At 38.7% G+C, this 20,149-nt stretch overlaps 2 protein-coding genes across 2 annotated transcripts; both read left to right on the top strand.

Moving 5' to 3' along the window:
* Positions 1-766: 766 nt before the first annotated feature.
* LOC128984567 (uncharacterized protein K02A2.6-like) lies at positions 767-10,296 on the top strand. The gene is made up of 2 exons (XM_054403905.1): positions 767-1,006; positions 9,217-10,296. The coding sequence occupies exons 1-2, from the start codon at positions 767-769 to the stop codon at positions 10,294-10,296; spliced, it is 1,320 nt and encodes a 439-aa protein (XP_054259880.1).
* A 1,019-nt stretch (positions 10,297-11,315) lies between these two features.
* On the top strand, positions 11,316-12,770 carry LOC128984566 (uncharacterized protein K02A2.6-like). The gene is made up of 2 exons (XM_054403904.1): positions 11,316-11,439; positions 12,265-12,770. The coding sequence occupies exons 1-2, from the start codon at positions 11,316-11,318 to the stop codon at positions 12,768-12,770; spliced, it is 630 nt and encodes a 209-aa protein (XP_054259879.1).
* Positions 12,771-20,149: the final 7,379 nt, after the last annotated feature.

Genomic DNA, 20,149 nt, shown 5'->3' with positions numbered 1-20,149 from the left:
CGCGTTGGACTGAAAAATGTTATAGTGGCTGGTTTTTCGCAGTTAACTGCTCAATTAAATGTCTGTGGTGACTTCACATTATCTGCTGTGTTCCCACTCAACACTATTTGGCTGTCGGGAGTGAAAACCCAACCCGGGTGGAATGGCTTTATGCAAATAATCCATACAAAGAAAAACGTCCAGTCAACATACATCATGGAGCTACCTTTTATTAACATGGATGCTTCAAACATGTCCACTATATTCTCAGCATTGACATTTGCCTTAGGAGGGCTTCTAGTAAAACGTCATGTGAAATCTTATTCGAAGACACTACAAGATGTTCAACTTTAAAAGAAAACTTACTGGGGAACAGAAAGAATAAGAAAAGATTGTTGCTGGCGGTTTCAATGGAGATGCAAAGGCGCGGAATAACTACACACACTGCCGAAGAAGACGCCGACTATGACATTGTTAGTTGATGTGGCTTTGCGAAAGTGCATCAACAACACAAAAGTCTTTGTTGTTGGCACAGACACAGACCTACTTGTTATGCTAGTATCTCTGGCTCCCCCTGATAGTAAATTATTCTTTTGTAAACCAAAAGCTGGACAAAATGACCCAATCATTTATAATGTGGAGAAACTGGTGCATTATTTAAATGAAATCCGAAGCGGCTTGTTATTTGCACACGCAAGTAAGTGGATAAGTGGATGCGACACCACCTCATCTTTTTATGGTTTGGGCAAGTTAAAGGTGATTGAAAAGCTAGTCATCCGAAGAGACTATGAGTCAGGCCCTGGTGTTTAATAACAGCGATGTTCCAAAGGAAGAGTTGTTAAATAACGGAGAAAAGTTTGTTCTTGGACTGTATGGAATGGATAGGTTCTCGAGCCTTAATGAAGCTCGATACTTCAAATTCAATCTGATGACGAAAAAAGCTAACTTAAGAACAAATTTTGATCTAGCCAGACTACCCCCGACAACAGAAGCTTGCCAGCAACATATACTGAGAGTGTACCTCCAAGTACAAAGATGGATGGGAAATAAGTTGGTGCCAACTGAATGGGGATGGAAACTGGAATCTGTAAAAGAAAATGGATAAGAAAAAAAAGTTCTCAAGCCAGTAACCAGTGTGAAGCCACTTGCACCAAACGATATCCTACAAATGGTCTCGTGCTCGTGCAAACAAACTTGTGGGAACTATTGTGGATGCCGTAAGCTTGGCTTGAACTGTTCGTCAATGTGTGAGCATTGTAACGGTCTGAGTTGCCATAATACAGCAAGTATGGAGGAAGAACAAGACGAAGATGAACTATAATTAGGTAATTAATACCTTATCATAAAAACCTACTTAACAACAACAGCAAAGTAACAACGAAATACTAAAAAAAAAGATTGCCTCAACAAAACGAATGTAAATATTAAAGTCTATTACATTTATTATTCACGGGTGGGTGGGTGGTCCGTGATGCTATGAATTCTAACAACTCTTATTATATTTATGTTATTAATTAAGAGTAATTAGGAATTCATAGCTACCGGTTTTTGCCAGTCCGGGACACGGCGGGTCCATAGGTGGTGGATAATGGAAATACCTTTCAAAGGGTTAGGAGCAAGACTCCCCCGAACCAAAACTGGCACAAAGAATATACTCATTATTAATAAGTTTTACTTTAAAATTAAATAATAAACTTACAATGAATAGCCTTCATCTTATGTATTTCTTAATATCAAGAAATAATACAAGTTTAGGTTTAAAGCCAACCAATCAATGTTATCTCTGACAGTATTAGTTCAAACCTCATTAATAGATAATTGATTTTGCATAACAAACTCATTCTGTACTGTACCTTACCCAGGGTGGATAACTTCACTCGCGGTTATAAGGCGGCGCGCGGCACGACGGCTGCTGCGTCGTCGAGGCCCAGACTCTCGTCTCGTTTTACCGTTCCCCTGCCCATATTTATATCACAATCCTATACTTATTTATATGCAAATGATCAGAAAGACATTCTCTACAACCTTTAGAGAAGGCGTTTTTCATTTTTTCTACTATTTAAAAAACTACGGCAGAAAAACTGAAATATCGGCTTAAAGATTTGCTTATTTTTAGAGTTTATCATTAAATTTTGAAGAAAGTGTTGGATTTAACGCAAAAGTGTAAAGGAACTTATTTTAGACAATTCATTTAGGAATATAACGAGCTGTAAATTATTACAATCGGATAAACCATACTGGACTAAGGCGTGATTTAGTAAAACCTTGCAATTCCTGACTTTGAGGGGGGGTGGGGGGGAAAGCACCGGGGGGATTTTAGGGGACTTTTGGGAAAATGCATATCTCTATGTGTACTATCCAGTGGTATATAGTTTTGCTTGTCACTAATTTGTTCCGACATAAAACCTTTATTGACTGGGCTAAAAGTTAAACACGTATTTACACTATGTTATAGACAAAAGCAATTTTATTAAACATTTTCTAATTAGTGTAAAAATTACTTAAGCAAATACCGAGTAGGCTGGGTTTCATTTGTCTTTGGTGTTTAAATGACAAATGTCCAAATGTTGAATGGAGTAACTTGTGTTAACACAATAAGACACTTTGAGTTTTCTACAAAAGGTTCATTCTCGTGGGGGCTGATTGCGTCGGTTTGTCAAATGAACGTTTAAAAGATCGAATGAACCGATTAGTTAGTAGAGTAGGTCTCAAATATTTTACCCAGAACACGACTCCGTAATTGTATCTGGTTTATGTTATGAATTATTATTATTTTATAAACTAAAGTGAATATCAATGGTAACTAAATTGTAAAACTAATAGCGTACTTTAATTATCTTCCGTTTGATCTATTCTTTGTAAATAGTGAAAAACGAACAATGATAAAACTTAAACTTAACGAAAATACCGCTGCTTAAGATATTCAGTCGGTTAATTATTAATTATTTTTACTAAAGGACCTACTTACTTGAACTACCAAAGTTTCAGTAATCTTGGGATTGGATTTGTATAAAATCCCCATCCAGGTATTTTGTAGTGATTTAGTTTTCGAAACTCTTAAAAAAACATATACACTTGTGTAATTAACTACATAATATTATGACTAGTTCTTTAGTGTCAGTTAAAATGAATGAAAAATATAATGCTATATTTTTTTTATTTTCAGAGAAATTATTCATCCAGAACCGTGCGTAAAATTACTTTTTACAAGCAATGTGGCATTTCACACTTTACAACACAAGTTTAAAACATTTAGAAGTAAATATTCACAATTGAGTTAAAGCCTTAAATATTCACACACCTTTTATTTAATTTTTTGCTGGTATTGATTCCAGACTGCGACTGACTATTATGAAATAATCTGTTATTTACTAATATCTATTTCATTTTAGCAGTTAAGTGGCATTCAAATACGTATAATCTAAGCTTAGTATTGTATGAAATTTATACATTGATATCAACCCTTAAACTCAACCATATCCTTTTACATTCAAATTTGTGCTAGTAGAATTTTATTTTCATTTATCTCCTCTGCACAATATTACCAGTCATAAGCTACAAACTCGTCGTATTATTGAGATGGAAGAAAGCCAACTCAAACGACGGCACCTTTGTACAACTCAGGCCACTTGACCATCAAACATACAAAGCCAAACATTTGCCTCGGCGCCGTTCGCTGCCGTTGTTGCCCGTTTACCTTGGTAACTGACGGCAAACACCCTCCAGCGCTCAACTCTTTAACTCCAGAAAATTAATGTACACACCGAAAACTCAGTCTTTACCAAATATATAACATGCTAAATATGCAACAGTATGTATGGCTGTAAACCCAAAGTTGTTACTGGTTTAAAGAGTAAAAGAGTTACGTAATTATTAATGAACATTTCATATATTTATTTGAAATATTATAAGTAAATGTTACTTTTGAATATTTCAATTTGACATTGGAACGCTGTAAGTACATCTGATGAAGATTGACCTTCATCTCTAAATAGACAGAAGTTTGTAAAAGAAAACTTAATTCACCTTGACAAAATACTGCTCGGGTATATTGCATGAATAACTTAATGAAACTTAATATGCAAAAGTATTGAAATAGGGGACAACAGTAGAACCTGAAGGTGATTTATATAATTCAGTAAATTATCGTCATAATTTCCTGAATTAGTTATAAAGGATTTGGTTCTTATTATTTATCCTAATCATTTCCCTTATATTTATGAAGAATTGATAATTAAAATGTTGCAGGGACGGCAACAACAGTTTGAAGAGCTGCTAAGTAAACTCTTAGAAACAAAAAGTGTTCTATTTTGGAGTGAAATGAAGCTCCAACGAGTATTAGCAGCAAAAGCCGAAGTTTAGACTGCATTGAAGACAAAACTAATTGATTTGACAAATGAACTGCTACAGAATTCAATTGTTGACAACTAAGGCTACTGTAAAAGGTAAATTATTCTAAATAAATAAATTTGGTTGCAGGAATCTGCTGGTGGAGTAACATGTACGCTCATGTGACTACTACTTGTAGTATGATCATGCTGGGCAAGTTACAATTTGTTTTTTGTTTGTCCGACCTATTTGTTTACTACTGCACGTCCCCACGATCTCGCGCAACCACTATAATTGCACGAGCGTGCGAGAAGTATGATCGCAGTCTGTAACACTTGAGATCTCATTTTACTTACTTCACATCCCATCTAGATATTTATACATGTAAATAATGTTTATAATTTGTCGAACGGATATGTTAGATATTAAATTTACAATCCAGATCCATGCTATATTTATTGAGATAAGTAAGAATAGGTGGACGTCCACATCAACATTCACTCTATTTGGAATTCTAATGATAATTTGTGAATGATTGGTTATTTTCCAGGATTATTTTTATACATCGAAACAAACAATTGAATGTACAGTATAGTTTTAATTGGTTTGGTAAGTGATGATAAGACAGCAACGGTAGTGCATGAAAGCATCAGATTTTCAAGGGGTTGTTGAAGTGGATGATTTTGTTCTCTATGTTGCGAACGCAAGCACTCTTCATCACATGTGAACCAAACACCTCCTCAACATTATTAAAGGAAATTGTTATAATGTTTTACAGACTAAATTAGTTCATTTTTAGTTAGATGTATTAGGCCTAATACAATGACTTTAATTATGTAGTATTTGATATCGTTAATATGTCGAAGTTATATCTACGCTCTTCGTCTGTTGTAACTCAAGCCTGGATACATTATGCATGCAAGATGTAATGTAAATGTTATTTTTACATCTTATTCAGGTCTGGCTCAGCTACTCTTTACCAACGTTATTTTCGTATACCCTAACACCCGTCTAAATAAAGCACCTTTCTTTTTCAATTGAATTAAACCAATGTTTGTCATTTAAGTTTAGCCATGAAGTGGCATTGTTAATTTTGTGGCCAAGTTTGATAAGTCTAATATACTATAAAAAAATCTACTAGTTTAAATATATATTGGCTTTGGCAATATTGAGAATTGTTCTCTTTTTGAGAATTGTTCGCACTAACGATCCATTGTTAAAAATAAGATTTCGTTTGGTAACAAATTATGTCACAAAACTTTAAAAAGGGAAAAAAGATGTGGAGAATAAAATCAGCTACTTGAGACTCTTTTTTTTTAAACAAACAGGTTTGTTAGTATAGCATAACGATAATTTTACATAGTTGTATACTAGCTACTAGTCTGAAATAGTTTTGAGGAGCCGAGTGGTCACGATGATATTCGACCTATTCCGATTAGTCTCAACTCTAAAGCGGGAAATTTGACTAAGGTTTAAAGGAAACAGGGGAATGTATTAGTTGCACTTGGCTTACTTAAATATGCGTTTGCACTATGTAAATAATTGTAGCGCTATTGCGAAAAGAGTATTCAAATGGCAAAAGAATGTCATTCGTTATATGGTAGGCTTTAAAAAAAATCCAGAATCCTGCATAGTTAGTTTTATTAGTCTTAAAATAATGACATAACCAAGTATTTATATTTTTTGCAATTTAACTTTAAGTTCTGGAAAAAAGTAGCAATTTTAATGAACAGTGTAATCAACATGAACACAGCACGAGAAACAAACATAATCTTGTAACAACTTACATCCGCATACACAAATCCTTTAGAAGACACAGTTACCAGCAATTCCTGTTTTTAAGTTACCCTTAGTGTTAAGAAATCTACCTCTAGTAAAATTTTAAGAAAATATTTCAAACTGGCTAAAACAAAAAGCATTTTACAGCATTGATGAATACCATAAATGTAAATTTCATACTTTACTAACAATTTAAGAATTATTTAAACCTTTAGACGAGTGTATTCTTGTAATGTATTTAATGCCCAATAAGCTTATTGATTCTTTAATATTAGTTAGCCTAGTAGGCTATCCATGTTACTTAAGGCATGTTAACAAGTTCTTGATTGTAAAAAATGTAACTTGTAAACAATTTAGTTTTTAAAGTCATACTACTTAATATTAACGTGAAGTTTGTCCTGTTTCCAAGGTTCTGGTTATTACACCTCTGATTCCTGACTTTTAATAACTTAAAAATGAATTATAAATGTTCAGCCAATAGTTCCTCTTTTCTTGCTGCTAAGAATTTTCAGGCCAAGTAAAATGAGTATACAACTAACAATTAGCTAATTGCTACAGGATAAATTGTTAGCACAGCGTTTCCCACAGTTTTATTTTATTTTTAGTTTACATGGCAATGTCATTTACAATACACCTAAAAAATATTGATAACAAAAAGGATAAGTAACGTTGACTCGAGAAATTTGTTGTCAGTTTTTGACACTTAAAACATACAATTTCCTAATTTCTTGAAACTGTTTTAAAGAGCATAAAAACGAATAATTTAATATTTAAGTGTTTTTTACGGTTATTGCCGTTATTGGTTACAGAGAAAATACAATAAATTGTAAATTTGAAATTTAATGTTATTCTTATGGAGTTGTTACTTTAGTTATGCTTCTATTTATAGCAACTGTAGCTATATTTAGTTATATTTTCTGTAGCTTGATTTGAAGACTGGTTCTGTTCACTTGTTCTTTTAAAGCATCCTGCTAAAACGGATTCCGCTGTAATGCATCCAAACACAAGCTCCAGCTATGAGTCTGAAGACCTGCCAAGCCAGTGCGGTAATTTCTAGCTTAGTTTGTTAAATAATTTAGCAATATGACAAAAAATATAGTAATACAAATGTCCATTCAACCCTAGATAATTTTCCGACATCGACTTCGCCTCTATCGCGAAACTTGAGCTCGGATCGTAAACTTTACACCCTAGTAATGAGATATAATATAATTTATTCCAGTATAATTTTGCTAATGACAAACTATTTTAAATACTCCTACATTACTTCCTGTATAATTCTAATGTAAATTATACTGAACAGTTGTGAAATGTAACTAAGTGGAATATAGTTTGTACCTTTATCAAAAGACCATACTTTGGAAACAAAGAACGGTTGGTACTTTTCTTTATCTTTTCAGTCATTACGGGTTTTTTACGTTGTAAATATATACATGTATAATATATAAAAACACTAATTTGCGCTTTACTTTTGAATGTGCTTTATTAACTTAGTTAGGAAATACAAATGTTCAACTAAAAAGGACAAATGTAATTTAGATGCATGTCGAAGTAGATGAGCATTTTTTCAATAACTAAAACAAGAGTTGCCAAACATTTTTGTGACAGTGTACTTTATCATAAAGTGATCAAATTTAAAAACAAGTAATTAATAATTCATTAATGAGAATTATAACGATTGATGGTTACAGAGAAAGGCAAAATTAACTCAACTTTCCTTAGAAACCGCAGACTGTCAATTAAACATTTCTGTTACGATTGTAATCGGCTTACGGAACATCGAATTTGAAAGCTCATTATTTAAAAGCATTCTAAGTAGCTACATGCTTAATTCGAACTTATTATATTTTACCTATAACATTATTTATACTTAAAACCCAAAACTTTGTAACACTTTCCAACATTGCGTGCGGTAATTCAACTTAATTATGAAATTGTTTATTTTTATTTAGAACTATGGTTTGAAAATTCAAACGTTATACTTATCTCAATGAATTAATAAATATTCAGAAATTATATTGGAAAGATATAGATGATGAAACCGTCCAAAGGCCAAATTGGTAGTTTATATTTATTGTTCTTAAAGAAAACCGAACATTCGGCCTTGAGCAATGTCGAGAATTTAATAATATTGAAACATCAACAAAACTGATCCTCAAAAAGCGCCGCTTCCAATGTACTGGAGGGTAAACTAGCTCTAGAGTACGGTTCGCTATTTCTGGATAAGATATGAGGTAATTCTTTTCATTTTTAGTTAAAGTATTAGGCTATAAAAATTTAGCTTACTCCTTGGCATAACATTTTTTTCACCACACTATGATGTTTTTGGCTGTATTACATACGTTAATTGGTGGCTGAAAGTTACGTTTTGCTGGCCATGCCAGCTGTCGCCAATTTGGGGACCGAGCAAGTTTTTACAGGCCGGGGCCGCAAAATCAGCTGTCCACTTACTTACTTAGAACATGAATGCGTTTTAAATACACAATTAAAATCCATAGCATTGCAATATATAATTGTGTTATTGTCACTGTTGCCTAGCAACTATTTATTTATATTTTTGCTGATTCCTCAAATTATTTCTTAACCTTAAAGTTGTAGTTGTGTTGACTATCCGTGTGCATTATTATAGTGGTGAATAGTGGTAATAGGGTATAGTGTGGTGAAAAATAGCGTTCGTACCACGGACCGAAATGGTTTAGCAGCTCTCGATCGATTTAAGTTCTCGACTTCGTCTCGAACTTAAAAACTATCTCGAGCCGGCAAAACCTCATTTTCGGCCCTTGGTACGAAATATACTATTTCAGTCAGTTGTGATTGGCAAAGAACGAAAGCTATATAGTAGAAGAAAACATTCATTCAAATGAGAAAATCAACAAGATAGCAGGTACAGGAACAAAACCACCCCCTTTTTCTCCTACTTGGAACAAAAAGTTAAAGTCTCCATTTGAACGCCTCAAAGGTAAATGCTATCGTTGTGGATCACCTAGACACAGGGCACATCAGTGTAAATTTATCGGAGAAATATGTAAGAAATGCAACAAACAAGGGCATATTGCTAGCGTATGTTTAGGCACAAAACAAACAGAAATTCATTGTACCGAAACTGACAATACTATAGACTATTATAAGGAAGAGAAACAAGAGGTTTTTAAGATACACAACCAGAGTGGCGGTAATGACAAGTTTATGGTCAAGATACTTATTGAAGGTAAACCTGTGCGGATGGAGTTAGATACTGGAGCAGCAATAAGTATTCTACCATACTCTACCTTCAAAAGTCTCAACATAAATAAAAAGATTTTCCACACAAACATAGAACTAAGGACATACTCAAGCGAAATAATCAAACCCCGGGGTGTCGTCTTTGTAGAATGCACTTACAATGATCAGGTGTTTGTTGGGAAACTCTACATAGTGAACCAAAATTTCGATGCAATTTTCGGAAGAGAATGGATTAGAGAGGTCAAACTGGATTGGGCAGAACTTAAAACAGTTAGTAACAATACTACATCTACTGCACTCGAAGATCTTTTGGATGAATTCAAGGAATTATTTGAACCAGGAGTAGGACTCATACCTCACAAAAAAGCACACTTACAGCTTGTTGAAGGGGCAAGACCTATTTTTGTGAAGGCTCGTCCAGTCCCATATGCACTAACTGAAAAAGTAGAACTCGAGTTGAATCGTCTGAAAGAAGCTGGAATCATTTCCAAAACAGACAAGTCCGATTGGGGTACTCCAATTGTACCTGTAGTAAAGCCAAATGGTAACATACGAATATGCGCTGATTACAAGGTTACAGTAAATAAACAAATCAAAGAAGAACATCATCCAATACCTCGGATCGAAGACATTTTTGCTCAAATGAATGGAGGACAGTTGTTCTGTACTTTGGATTTAAGTAACGCTTATCTCCACTTGGAAATGGATGCTGAGAGTGCAGAAATTCAAACTTTGAGCACTCATAAAGGACAATACATAGTTAACAGATTGATGTTTGGTGTAAAAGTTGCTCCAGGAGTTTGGCAAAAGGTGATGGACGGAATCCTTCAAGACCTTCAAGGTGTTCAGTGCTTCTTCGACGATATAATAATTCAAGGAACGTCATCAAAAGAACTACTAGAAAGACTAAAGCAAGTGTTTGAGCGTTTAAGAAGTCAAAATTTGAAGTTGAACCGTGACAAGTGCAAATTTTTCAAAGAAAATTGAATACTTAGGACATGTTATTGACGCCACTGGAATCCACAAAAGTAAGGATAAAATCACAGCAATTACAAAGCAATTGCACGAAGACCTCAAAACATACAGGAACTCCGATCTTTCCTAGGGCTTGTTAATTACTACAACCGGTTTGTAAAGAATTTGTCCACTGTTTTAAATCCTTTACATAGACTTCTAAAAAAAGGGCAGTCATTCATATGGGACAGTAAGTGTGAAGAAAGTTTCCAAAACATCAAGAAAAGAATAACAAGTGACACAGTTCTTTGTCACTTTAAAACCCAGACCTGCCATTGATCCTTGCAACTGACGCTTCACCAGTGGGACTTGGAGCAGTGATATCACATCGTTTCCCAGATGGAAGTGAAAAGCCTATAGCTTTTGCTTCAAGATCATTGACCAATGCTGAAAAACATTACAGCCAAATCGATAAAGAAGCCACAGGTATATACTGGGGGTTAAAGAAATTTTTTTCTTATTGCTACGGACGTCATTTCACACTCATCACGGACCATAAACCATTAGTGTCAATCTTCAATCCCAACAAGAGCCTACCGTCAATGTCAGCTACGCGACTATTCAACTACTCCCATTTTTTATCAGGATTTAACTACACAATTGAATTCAAGAGAACTGGTGACCATGGGAATGCAGATTTCCTCTCAAGATTTCCTGTGGAAGATTCAAAATTTACAAGTATTGACCAGTTTGGACATTTTCAAACAAACCAATTGAACACCATAACTATCAATCCCAAAGAACTAGCCGAAGAAACTAAGAAGGACGCATATCTAAAACAAATTCTTGAGGCTCTTGAGGATGGTCAATCATTAGAGCCATTGGGATTTCACGATAATGAAGTTACATTACATGAAGGATGCCTCTTCAAAGGGTGGAAAGTAATCATCCCAAATTCCCTCAAGAAAAGAATTCTCAATTAACTACACTACGGGCACATTGGTATAGTAAAAACCAAAGCTTTGGCAAGAAGTTACTGCTTTTGGAGAGGAATGGATAAAGACATTGAAAACATGATTGCTGTTTGCAAGCCTTGTCGTGAGAAACAAAATTCTCCAACGAAAGAGATCAACCATCCTTGGGAACCAGCAACTCAGCCATGGGAGAGAATACAGGGTGATTGATATAAGTGTGCCAGCCGTTTTATTCGAAAACTATAAGAGATATCAAAAAAAGTTAAACGGTAAGTGCCTTGGATTTTTTATTAAAAAAATTTTAGTCAAGTCAAAAAAATTATTTTAGCCGCCATTTTTCCAATATGGCCGCCAACTTTGATTTTTCTTATGGGACACCCTGTATTTTATGATGTGTTCTGGTAGAAAATGTAATTTTAAGACGATTTTATTCTTGTAATTTTTTTCATAAACCTAACCGTTTCAAAGATAATAATGGTTTAAGTTGTGAAATTTTGAATGGTTTTCAAATAAAACAGCTGGCATGCTTGCTTAGGCCTTTATCGAAACTCTTTCTCATGCAGAAATTTCAAAATTTTAACCATTATTATCTTTGAAACGGTTAGGTTTATGAAAAAAATCACAAGAATAAAATCGTCTTAAAATTACATTTTCTACCAGAATACATAATAAAATACAGGGTGTTCTATAAGAAAAATCAAAGTTGGTGGCCATATTGGAAAAATGGCGGCTAAAATAACATTTTTGACTTTACTACAATTTTTAAAATAAAAAGTCCAAGGCACTTACCATTTATCTTTTTTTGATATCTCTTATGGGTTTCGAATAAAACGGCTGGCACACTTATATCAATCACCCTGTATAGATTTCATGGGCCCAACAAATGGACAACAATTTTTCATTGTTGTTGATGCCTTCTCCAAATGGGTAGAGGTAATACCCACAAAAACAGCAACTACCGATTGGACTATTAAGGAGTTGAAGAAACTTTTTAGTACTTTTGGTCTTCCAAGCCTCCTAATTTCAGACAATGGACGAAGTTTCACTTCTCTTACTTTTCAAGAGTTTCTTAAGTCATGTGGAACTCAACACAAAACGACTGCTCCGTTCCACCCATCATCTAATGGACAAGCTGAACGCTTTGTACAAACAGTGAAGAAGATGTTGAAGTCGATATTAGATGAACCAGGAACACTTGACAGTAAAATTCACAAGGCGTTAATTCAACTGCGTCAAGTACCAAACTCAACAGGAAACTCGGCATACTATCTCATGTTCAACAGACAAGTAAGAACATACCTGAGTGTTATGATACCTTCTAGAATCGAGGACTCAAAAGACAAACCTAAAGGTATAACACGCATATTTAAGGTGGGAGACCGTGTTCAAGTGAGAAACTACTACAAGGGTCAGACAAAATGGAGTTTCGGAAAAGTTACATCAAGAGATGGAAATCTACATTACAACGTTGAACTGGAGAACGGAGTAACATGCAGACGACATGTAGATCAAATGCTGCGATCAAGACTTTAAAGGGGGAAAATTGATGTGTCTTTTTCTAACATACTGTATGTTTAACAAAATACCATATGATATGTGTAATAAGTTAAAATTGTTTTTGTTTACAATCATTGTTATTTAGGATTCAATTCAGAATACACCTATTTTATTTTACACATCTTTTATTTAATATGTAATAAACTGACAAGAGAACTGATAAATTTAATGTAGCACTCTAAAATGCACAATTAATTGCCCTACACGCGATATTTAAATATGAATTAACAACTTCTTTAATTAAATATGTTAGCTCAGAAACAAAAAGGTTTCCAATTTCTAGAATATTATGAGGAACATTATTACAAAAAAGGTATTCGAGCTTGTATACTTGTAGATGCAATATATACAAGTAGAATTACGTCCCAATCACGGCTAGCTAATAAAAGAGAGGTTTTAAATTCATATACCGGATAACAACCAGTATGTTATAAATTACGTGTATGGATCAACAAGTTTTCAAACTACAAATATACCTTATTTATAAGAATTACTTTTAGAATAATTTGGGGATTCAGCACTTATGTAATTGACTTGATCTTAAATCGCAATAAAAATTATTTTAAAAGGAAAATTTAATTACAAACCATAAAAAGTACAGATTTCCATCGGTTATTCATGTGGATATAATTTAGCCGGTCTTGAATTACAAGTTACTTTAATGTCCTTTTAGAAACAGAAGCCGCAGCAATGTATCACGTAAATGTATCCCGTGAAATTCAGTCTGAGTTTTATGATGCTATAAAAGTTGTCGTTTTCAATGCGTCGAGTAACATGTAGACAACTTACACAGCCCACGTCCTCTCGTGAAACAACGATATTTGTGAATTAAAGAAAATACAACCGGCATTAGAAAATTATACAAAAAAACCTATTCTTCCACTTTAAATTACTTTTGTATGCAAAATATTAGGAACCCTTACAAATTTTTTCATGGAAAATATTATGTGCGATAGAAGAAAATTATTATTTTTCAGGTATTTCCAGATAAATAGGAAAGAAAAATTTCTTGGTAAAATTCAAAAGACTGGTCGCCTTAAACTAGCGACAAAGAAGTGTTAAATCACATCCATCACCGAGGATCAATGTCTTTACTACATGGCTCACCTGCTACAGTCTCTACTGGACATTGACGGACACATCACCGAGGATCGATGGCTTTACTACACGGCTCACCTGCTACAGTCTCTACTGGACATTGACGGACACATCACCGAGGATCAATGGCTTTACTACACGGCTCACCTGCTACAGTCTCTACTGGACATTGACGGACACATCACCGAGGATCAATGGCTTTACTACACGGCTCACCTGCTACAGTCTCTACTGGACATTGACGGACACATCACCGAAGATCGATGGCTTTACTACACGGCTCACCTGCTACAGTCTCTACTAGACATTGACGGACACATCACCGAGGATCAATGGCTTTACTACACGGCTCACCTGCTACAGTCTCTACTGGACATTGACGGACACATCACCGAGGATCAATGGTTTTACTACATGGCTCACCTGCTACAGTCTCTACTGGACATTGACGGACACATCACCGAGGATCAATGGCTTTACTACACGGCTCACCTGCTACAGTCTCTACTGGACATTGACGGACACATCACCGAGGATCGATGGCTTTACTACACGGCTCACCTGCTACAGTCTCTACTGGACATTGACGGACACATCACCGAGGATCAATGGCTTTACTACACGGCTCACCTGCTACAGTCTCTACTGGACATTGACGGACACATCACCGAGGATCAATGGCTTTACTACACGGCTCACCTGCTACAGTCTCTACTGGACATTGACGGACACATCACCGAGGATCGATGGCTTTACTACACGGCTCACCTGCTACAGTCTCTACTAGACATTGACGGACACATCACCGAGGATCAATGGCTTTACTACACGGCTCACCTGCTACAGTCTCTACTGGACATTGACGGACACATCACCGAGGATCAATGGCTTTACTACATGGCTCACCTGCTACAGTCTCTACTGGACATTGACGGACACATCACCGAGGATCAATGGCTTTACTACACGGCTCACCTAGTACAGTCTCTACTGGACATTGAAGGACACATTCCCGAGGATCAATGGCTTTACTACACAGCTCACCTGCTACAGTCTCTAATGTACATTGACGGACACAACACCGAGGATCAATGGCTTTACTACACAGCTCACCTGCTCGAGTCTCTACTGTACATTGACGGACACAACACCGAGGATCAATGGCTTTACTACACAGCTCACCTGCTCGAGTCCCTACTGTACATTGACGGACACAACACCGAGGATCAATGGCTTTACTACACAGCTCACCTGCTACAGTCTCTACTGGACATTGACGGAACATCACCGAGGATCAATGGCTTTACTACACAGCTCACCTGCTACAGTCTCTACTGGCCATTGACGGACACATCACCGAGGATCAATGGCTATACTACATGGCTCACCTGCTACAGTCTCTACTGGCCATTGACGGACACATCACCGAGGATCAATGGCTATACTACATGGCTCACCTGCTACAGTCTCTACTGGACATTGACGGACACATCACCGAGGATCAATGGCTATACTACATGGCTCACCTGCTACAGTCTCTACTGGCCATTGACGGACACATCACCGAGGATCAATGGCTATACTACATGGCTCACCTGCTACAGTCTCTACTGGACATTGACGGACACATCACCGAGGATCAATGGCTTTACTACACGGCTCACCTGCTACAGTCTCTACTGGACATTGACGGATACATCACCGAGCATCAATGGCTTTACTACACGGCTCACCTGCTACAGTCTCTACTAGACATTGACGGACACAACACCGAGTATCAATGGCTTTACTACACGGCTCACCTAGTACAGTCTCTACTGGACATTGAAGGACACATTAACGAGGATCAATGGCTTTACTACACAGCTCACCTGCTACAGTCTCTACTGGACATTGACGGACACATCACCGAGGATCAATGGCTTTACTACACGGCTCACCGGCTACAGTCTCTACTGGACATTGACGGACACATCACCGAGGATCAATGGCCTTACTACACGGCTCACCTGCTCGAGTCTCTACTGTACATTGACGGACACATCACCGAGGATCAATGGCTTTACTACACGGCTCACCTGCTACAGTCTCTACTGGACATTGACGGACACATCACCGAGGATCAATGGCCTTACTACACGGCTCACCTGCTACAGTCTCTACCAGACATTGACGGACACATCACCGAGGATCAATGGCTTTACTACACGGCTCACCTGCTACAGTCTCTACTGGACAATTGACGGACACATCACCGAGGATCAATGGCTTTACTACACGGCTCACCTGCTACAGTCTCTACTGGACATTGACGGATACATCACCGAGGATCAATGGCTTTACTACACGGCTCACCTAGTACAGTCTCTACTGGACATTGAAGGACACATTCCCGAGGATCAATGGCTTTACTACACAGCTCACCTGCTACAGTCTCTAATGTACATTGACGGACACAACACCGAGGATCAATGGCTTTACTACACAGCTCACCTGCTCGAGTCTCTACTGTACATTGACGGACACAACACCGAGGATCAATGGCTTTACTACACAGCTCACCTGCTACAGTCTCTACTGTACATTGACGGACACAACACCGAGGATCAATGGCTTTACTACACAGCTCACCTGCTACAGTCTCTACTGTACATTGACGGACACGACACCGAGGATCAATGGCTTTACTACACGGCTCACCTGCTACAGTCTCTACTGTACATTGACGGGCACATCACCGAGAATCAATGGCTTTACTACACAGCTCACCTGCTACAGTCTCTACTAGATATTGACGGACACATCACCGAGGATCAATGGCTTTACTACACGGATCACCTGCTACAGTCTCTCCCGGACATTGACGGACACATCAACGAGGAACAATGGCTTTACTACACGGCTCACCTGCTACAGTCTCTACTGGATATTGACGGACACATCGCCGAGGATCAATGGCTTTACTACACGGCTCACCTGATACAGTCTCTGCTGGATATTGACGGACACATCACTGAGGATCAATGGCTTTACTACACGGCTCACCTGCTACAGTCTCTGCTGGATATTGACGGACACATCACTGAGGATCAATGGCTTTACTACACGGCTCACCTGCTACAGTCTCTGCTGGACATTGACGGACACATCACTGAGGATCAATGGCTTTACTACACGGCGCACCTGCTACAGTCTCTGCCGGACATTGACGGACACATCACTGAGGATCAATGGCTTTACTATACGGCTCACCTGCTACAGTCTCTGCTGGATATTGACGGACACATCACCGAGGATCAATGGCTTTACTACACGGCGCACCTGCTACAGTCTCTGCTAGATATTGACGGACACATCACCGAGGATCAATGGCTTTACTACACGGCTCACCTGCTACAGTCTCTGCTGGACATTGACGGACACATCACTGAGGATCAATGGCTTTACTACACGGCTCACCTAGTACAGTCTCTACTGGCCATTGACGGACACATCACCGAGGATCAATGGCTATACTACATGGCTCACCTGCTACAGTCTCTACTGGCCATTGACGGACACATCACCAAGGATCAATGGCTATACTACATGGCTCACCTGCTACAGTCTCTACTGTACATTGACGGACACAACACCGAGGATCAATGGCTTTACTACACAGCTCACCTGCTACAGTCTCTACTGGCCATTGACGGACACATCACCGAGGATCAATGGCTATACTACATGGCTCACCTGCTACAGTCTCTACTGGACATTGACGGACACATCACCGAGGATCAATGGCTTTACTACACGGCTCACCTGCTACAGTCTCTACTGGACATTGACGGACACATCACCGAGGATCAATGGCCTTACTACACGGCTCACCTGCTACAGTCTCTACTGGACATTGACGGACACATCACCGAGGATCAATGGCTTTACTACACGGCTCACCTGCTACAGTCTCTACCAGACATTGACGGACACATGACCGAGGATCAATGGCTTTACTACACGGCTCACCTGCTACAGTCTCTACTGGACATTGAAGGACACATCACCGAGGATCAATGGCTTTACTACACGGCTCACCTGCTACAGTCTCTACTGGACATTGACGGATACATCACCGAGCATCAATGGCTTTACTACACGGCTCACCTGCTACAGTCTCTACTAGACATTGACGGACACAACACCGAGGATCAATGGCTTTACTACACGGCTCACCTAGTACAGTCTCTACTGGACATTGAAGGACACATTAACGAGGATCAATGGCTTTACTACACAGCTCACCTGCTACAGTCTCTACTGGACATTAACGGACACATCACCGAGGATCAATGGCTTTACTACACGGCTCACCTGCTACAGTCTCTACTGGACATTGACGGACACATCACCGAGGATCAATGGCTTTACTACACGGCTCACCTGCTACAGTCTCTACTGGACAATTGACGGACACATCACCGAGGATCAATGGCTTTACTACACGGCTCACCTGCTACAGTCTCTACTGGACATTGACGGATACATCACCGAGGATCAATGGCTTTACTACACGGCTCACCTAGTACAGTCTCTACTGGACATTGAAGGACACATTCCCGAGGATCAATGGCTTTACTACACAGCTTACCTGCTACAGTCTCTAATGTACATTGACGGACACAACACCGAGGATCAATGGCTTTACTACACAGCTCACCTGCTCGAGTCTCTACTGTACATTGACGGACACAACACCGAGGATCAATGGCTTTACTACACAGCTCACCTGCTACAGTCTCTACTGTACATTGACGGACACAACACCGAGGATCAATGGCTTTACTACACAGCTCACCTGCTACAGTCTCTACTGTACATTGACGGACACAACACCGAGGATCAATGGCTTTACTACACGACTCACCTGCTACAGTCTCTACTGTACATTGACGGGCACATCACCGAGAATCAATGGCTTTACTACACAGCTCACCTGCTACAGTCTCTACTGGATATTGACGGACACATCACCGAGGATCAATGGCTTTACTACACGGATCACCTGCTACAGTCTCTCCCGGACATTGACGGACACATCAACGAGGAACAATGGCTTTACTACACGGCTCACCTGCTACAGTCTCTACTGGATATCGACGGACACATCGCCGAGGATCAATGGCTTTACTACACGGCTCACCTGATACAGTCTCTGCTGGATATTGACGGACACATCACTGAGGATCAATGGCTTTACTACACGGCTCACCTGCTACAGTCTCTGCTGGACATTGACGGAATCATCACTGAGGATCAATGGCTTTACTGCACGACGCACCTGCTACAGTCTCTGCCGGACATTGACGGACACATCACTGAGGATCAATGGCTTTACTACACGGCTCACCTGCTACAGTCTCTGCTGGATATTGACGGACACATCACCGAGGATCAATGGCTTTACTACACGGCGCACCTGCTACAGTCTCTGCTGGATATTGACGGACACATCACCGAGGATCAATGGCTTTACTACACGGCTCACCTGCTACAGTCTCTGCTGGACATTGACGGACACATCACTGAGGATCAATGGCTTTACTACACGGCTCACCTGCTACAGTCTCTGCTGGACATTGACGGACACATCACTGAGGATCAATGGCTTTACTACACGTCGCACCTGCTACAGTCTCTGCCGGACATTGACGGACACATCACTGAGGATCAATGGCTTCACTACACGGCTCACCTGCTACAGTCTCTGCTGGATATTGACGGACACATCACCGAGGATCAATGGCTTTACTACACGGCTCACCTGCTACAGTCTCTGCTGGACATTGACGGACACATCACTGAGGATCAATGGCTTTACTACACGGCTCACCTGCTACAGTCTCTGCTGGATATTGACAGACACATCACCGAGGATCAATGGCTTTACTACACGGCGCACCTGCTACAGTCTCTGCTGGATATTGACGGACACATCACCGAGGACCAATGGCAATACTACACGGCGCACCTGCTACAGTCTCTACTGGACATTGACGGACACATCACCGAGGATCAATTGCTTTACTAAACGGCTCATTGGCTACAGTTATTGCCGGATATAACAGTTTTAGAGCAAAACTATTCCGTATTCGTTGATGCAAGTCTACATGCAAAGTAAAGGGAACACCTCTTTTAAAAATGATGGCAGAAATATTACTAAACTATATTGAGAACAAATATATCCTTCAATCAATCAATCAATCAATTATTGA

The sequence above is a fragment of the Macrosteles quadrilineatus genome, unplaced genomic scaffold (genome assembly GCF_028750875.1).
Source record: "Macrosteles quadrilineatus isolate MER2022 unplaced genomic scaffold, UCM_ALF_1.0 Scaffold_2__2_contigs__length_208266976, whole genome shotgun sequence".
Lineage (NCBI taxonomy): Eukaryota > Metazoa > Arthropoda > Insecta > Hemiptera > Cicadellidae > Macrosteles > Macrosteles quadrilineatus.
The sequence above is the reverse complement of the archived record's forward strand: the minus strand, read 5'-3'. Positions and strand labels throughout refer to the sequence as shown.

Coding starts and splice junctions, on each gene's coding strand:
- LOC128984566 (XM_054403904.1), top strand. CDS start 11,316: ATGGATAAAGACATTGAAAACATGATTGCTGTTTGCAAGCCTTGTCGT. Junction 11,440..12,264: donor GCCATGGGAGAGAATACAGG/GTGATTGATATA, acceptor TCCTAATTTCAG/ACAATGGACGAAGTTTCACT.
- LOC128984567 (XM_054403905.1), top strand. CDS start 767: ATGAGTCAGGCCCTGGTGTTTAATAACAGCGATGTTCCAAAGGAAGAG. Junction 1,007..9,216: donor TACTGAGAGTGTACCTCCAA/GTACAAAGATGG, acceptor GACTATTATAAG/GAAGAGAAACAAGAGGTTTT.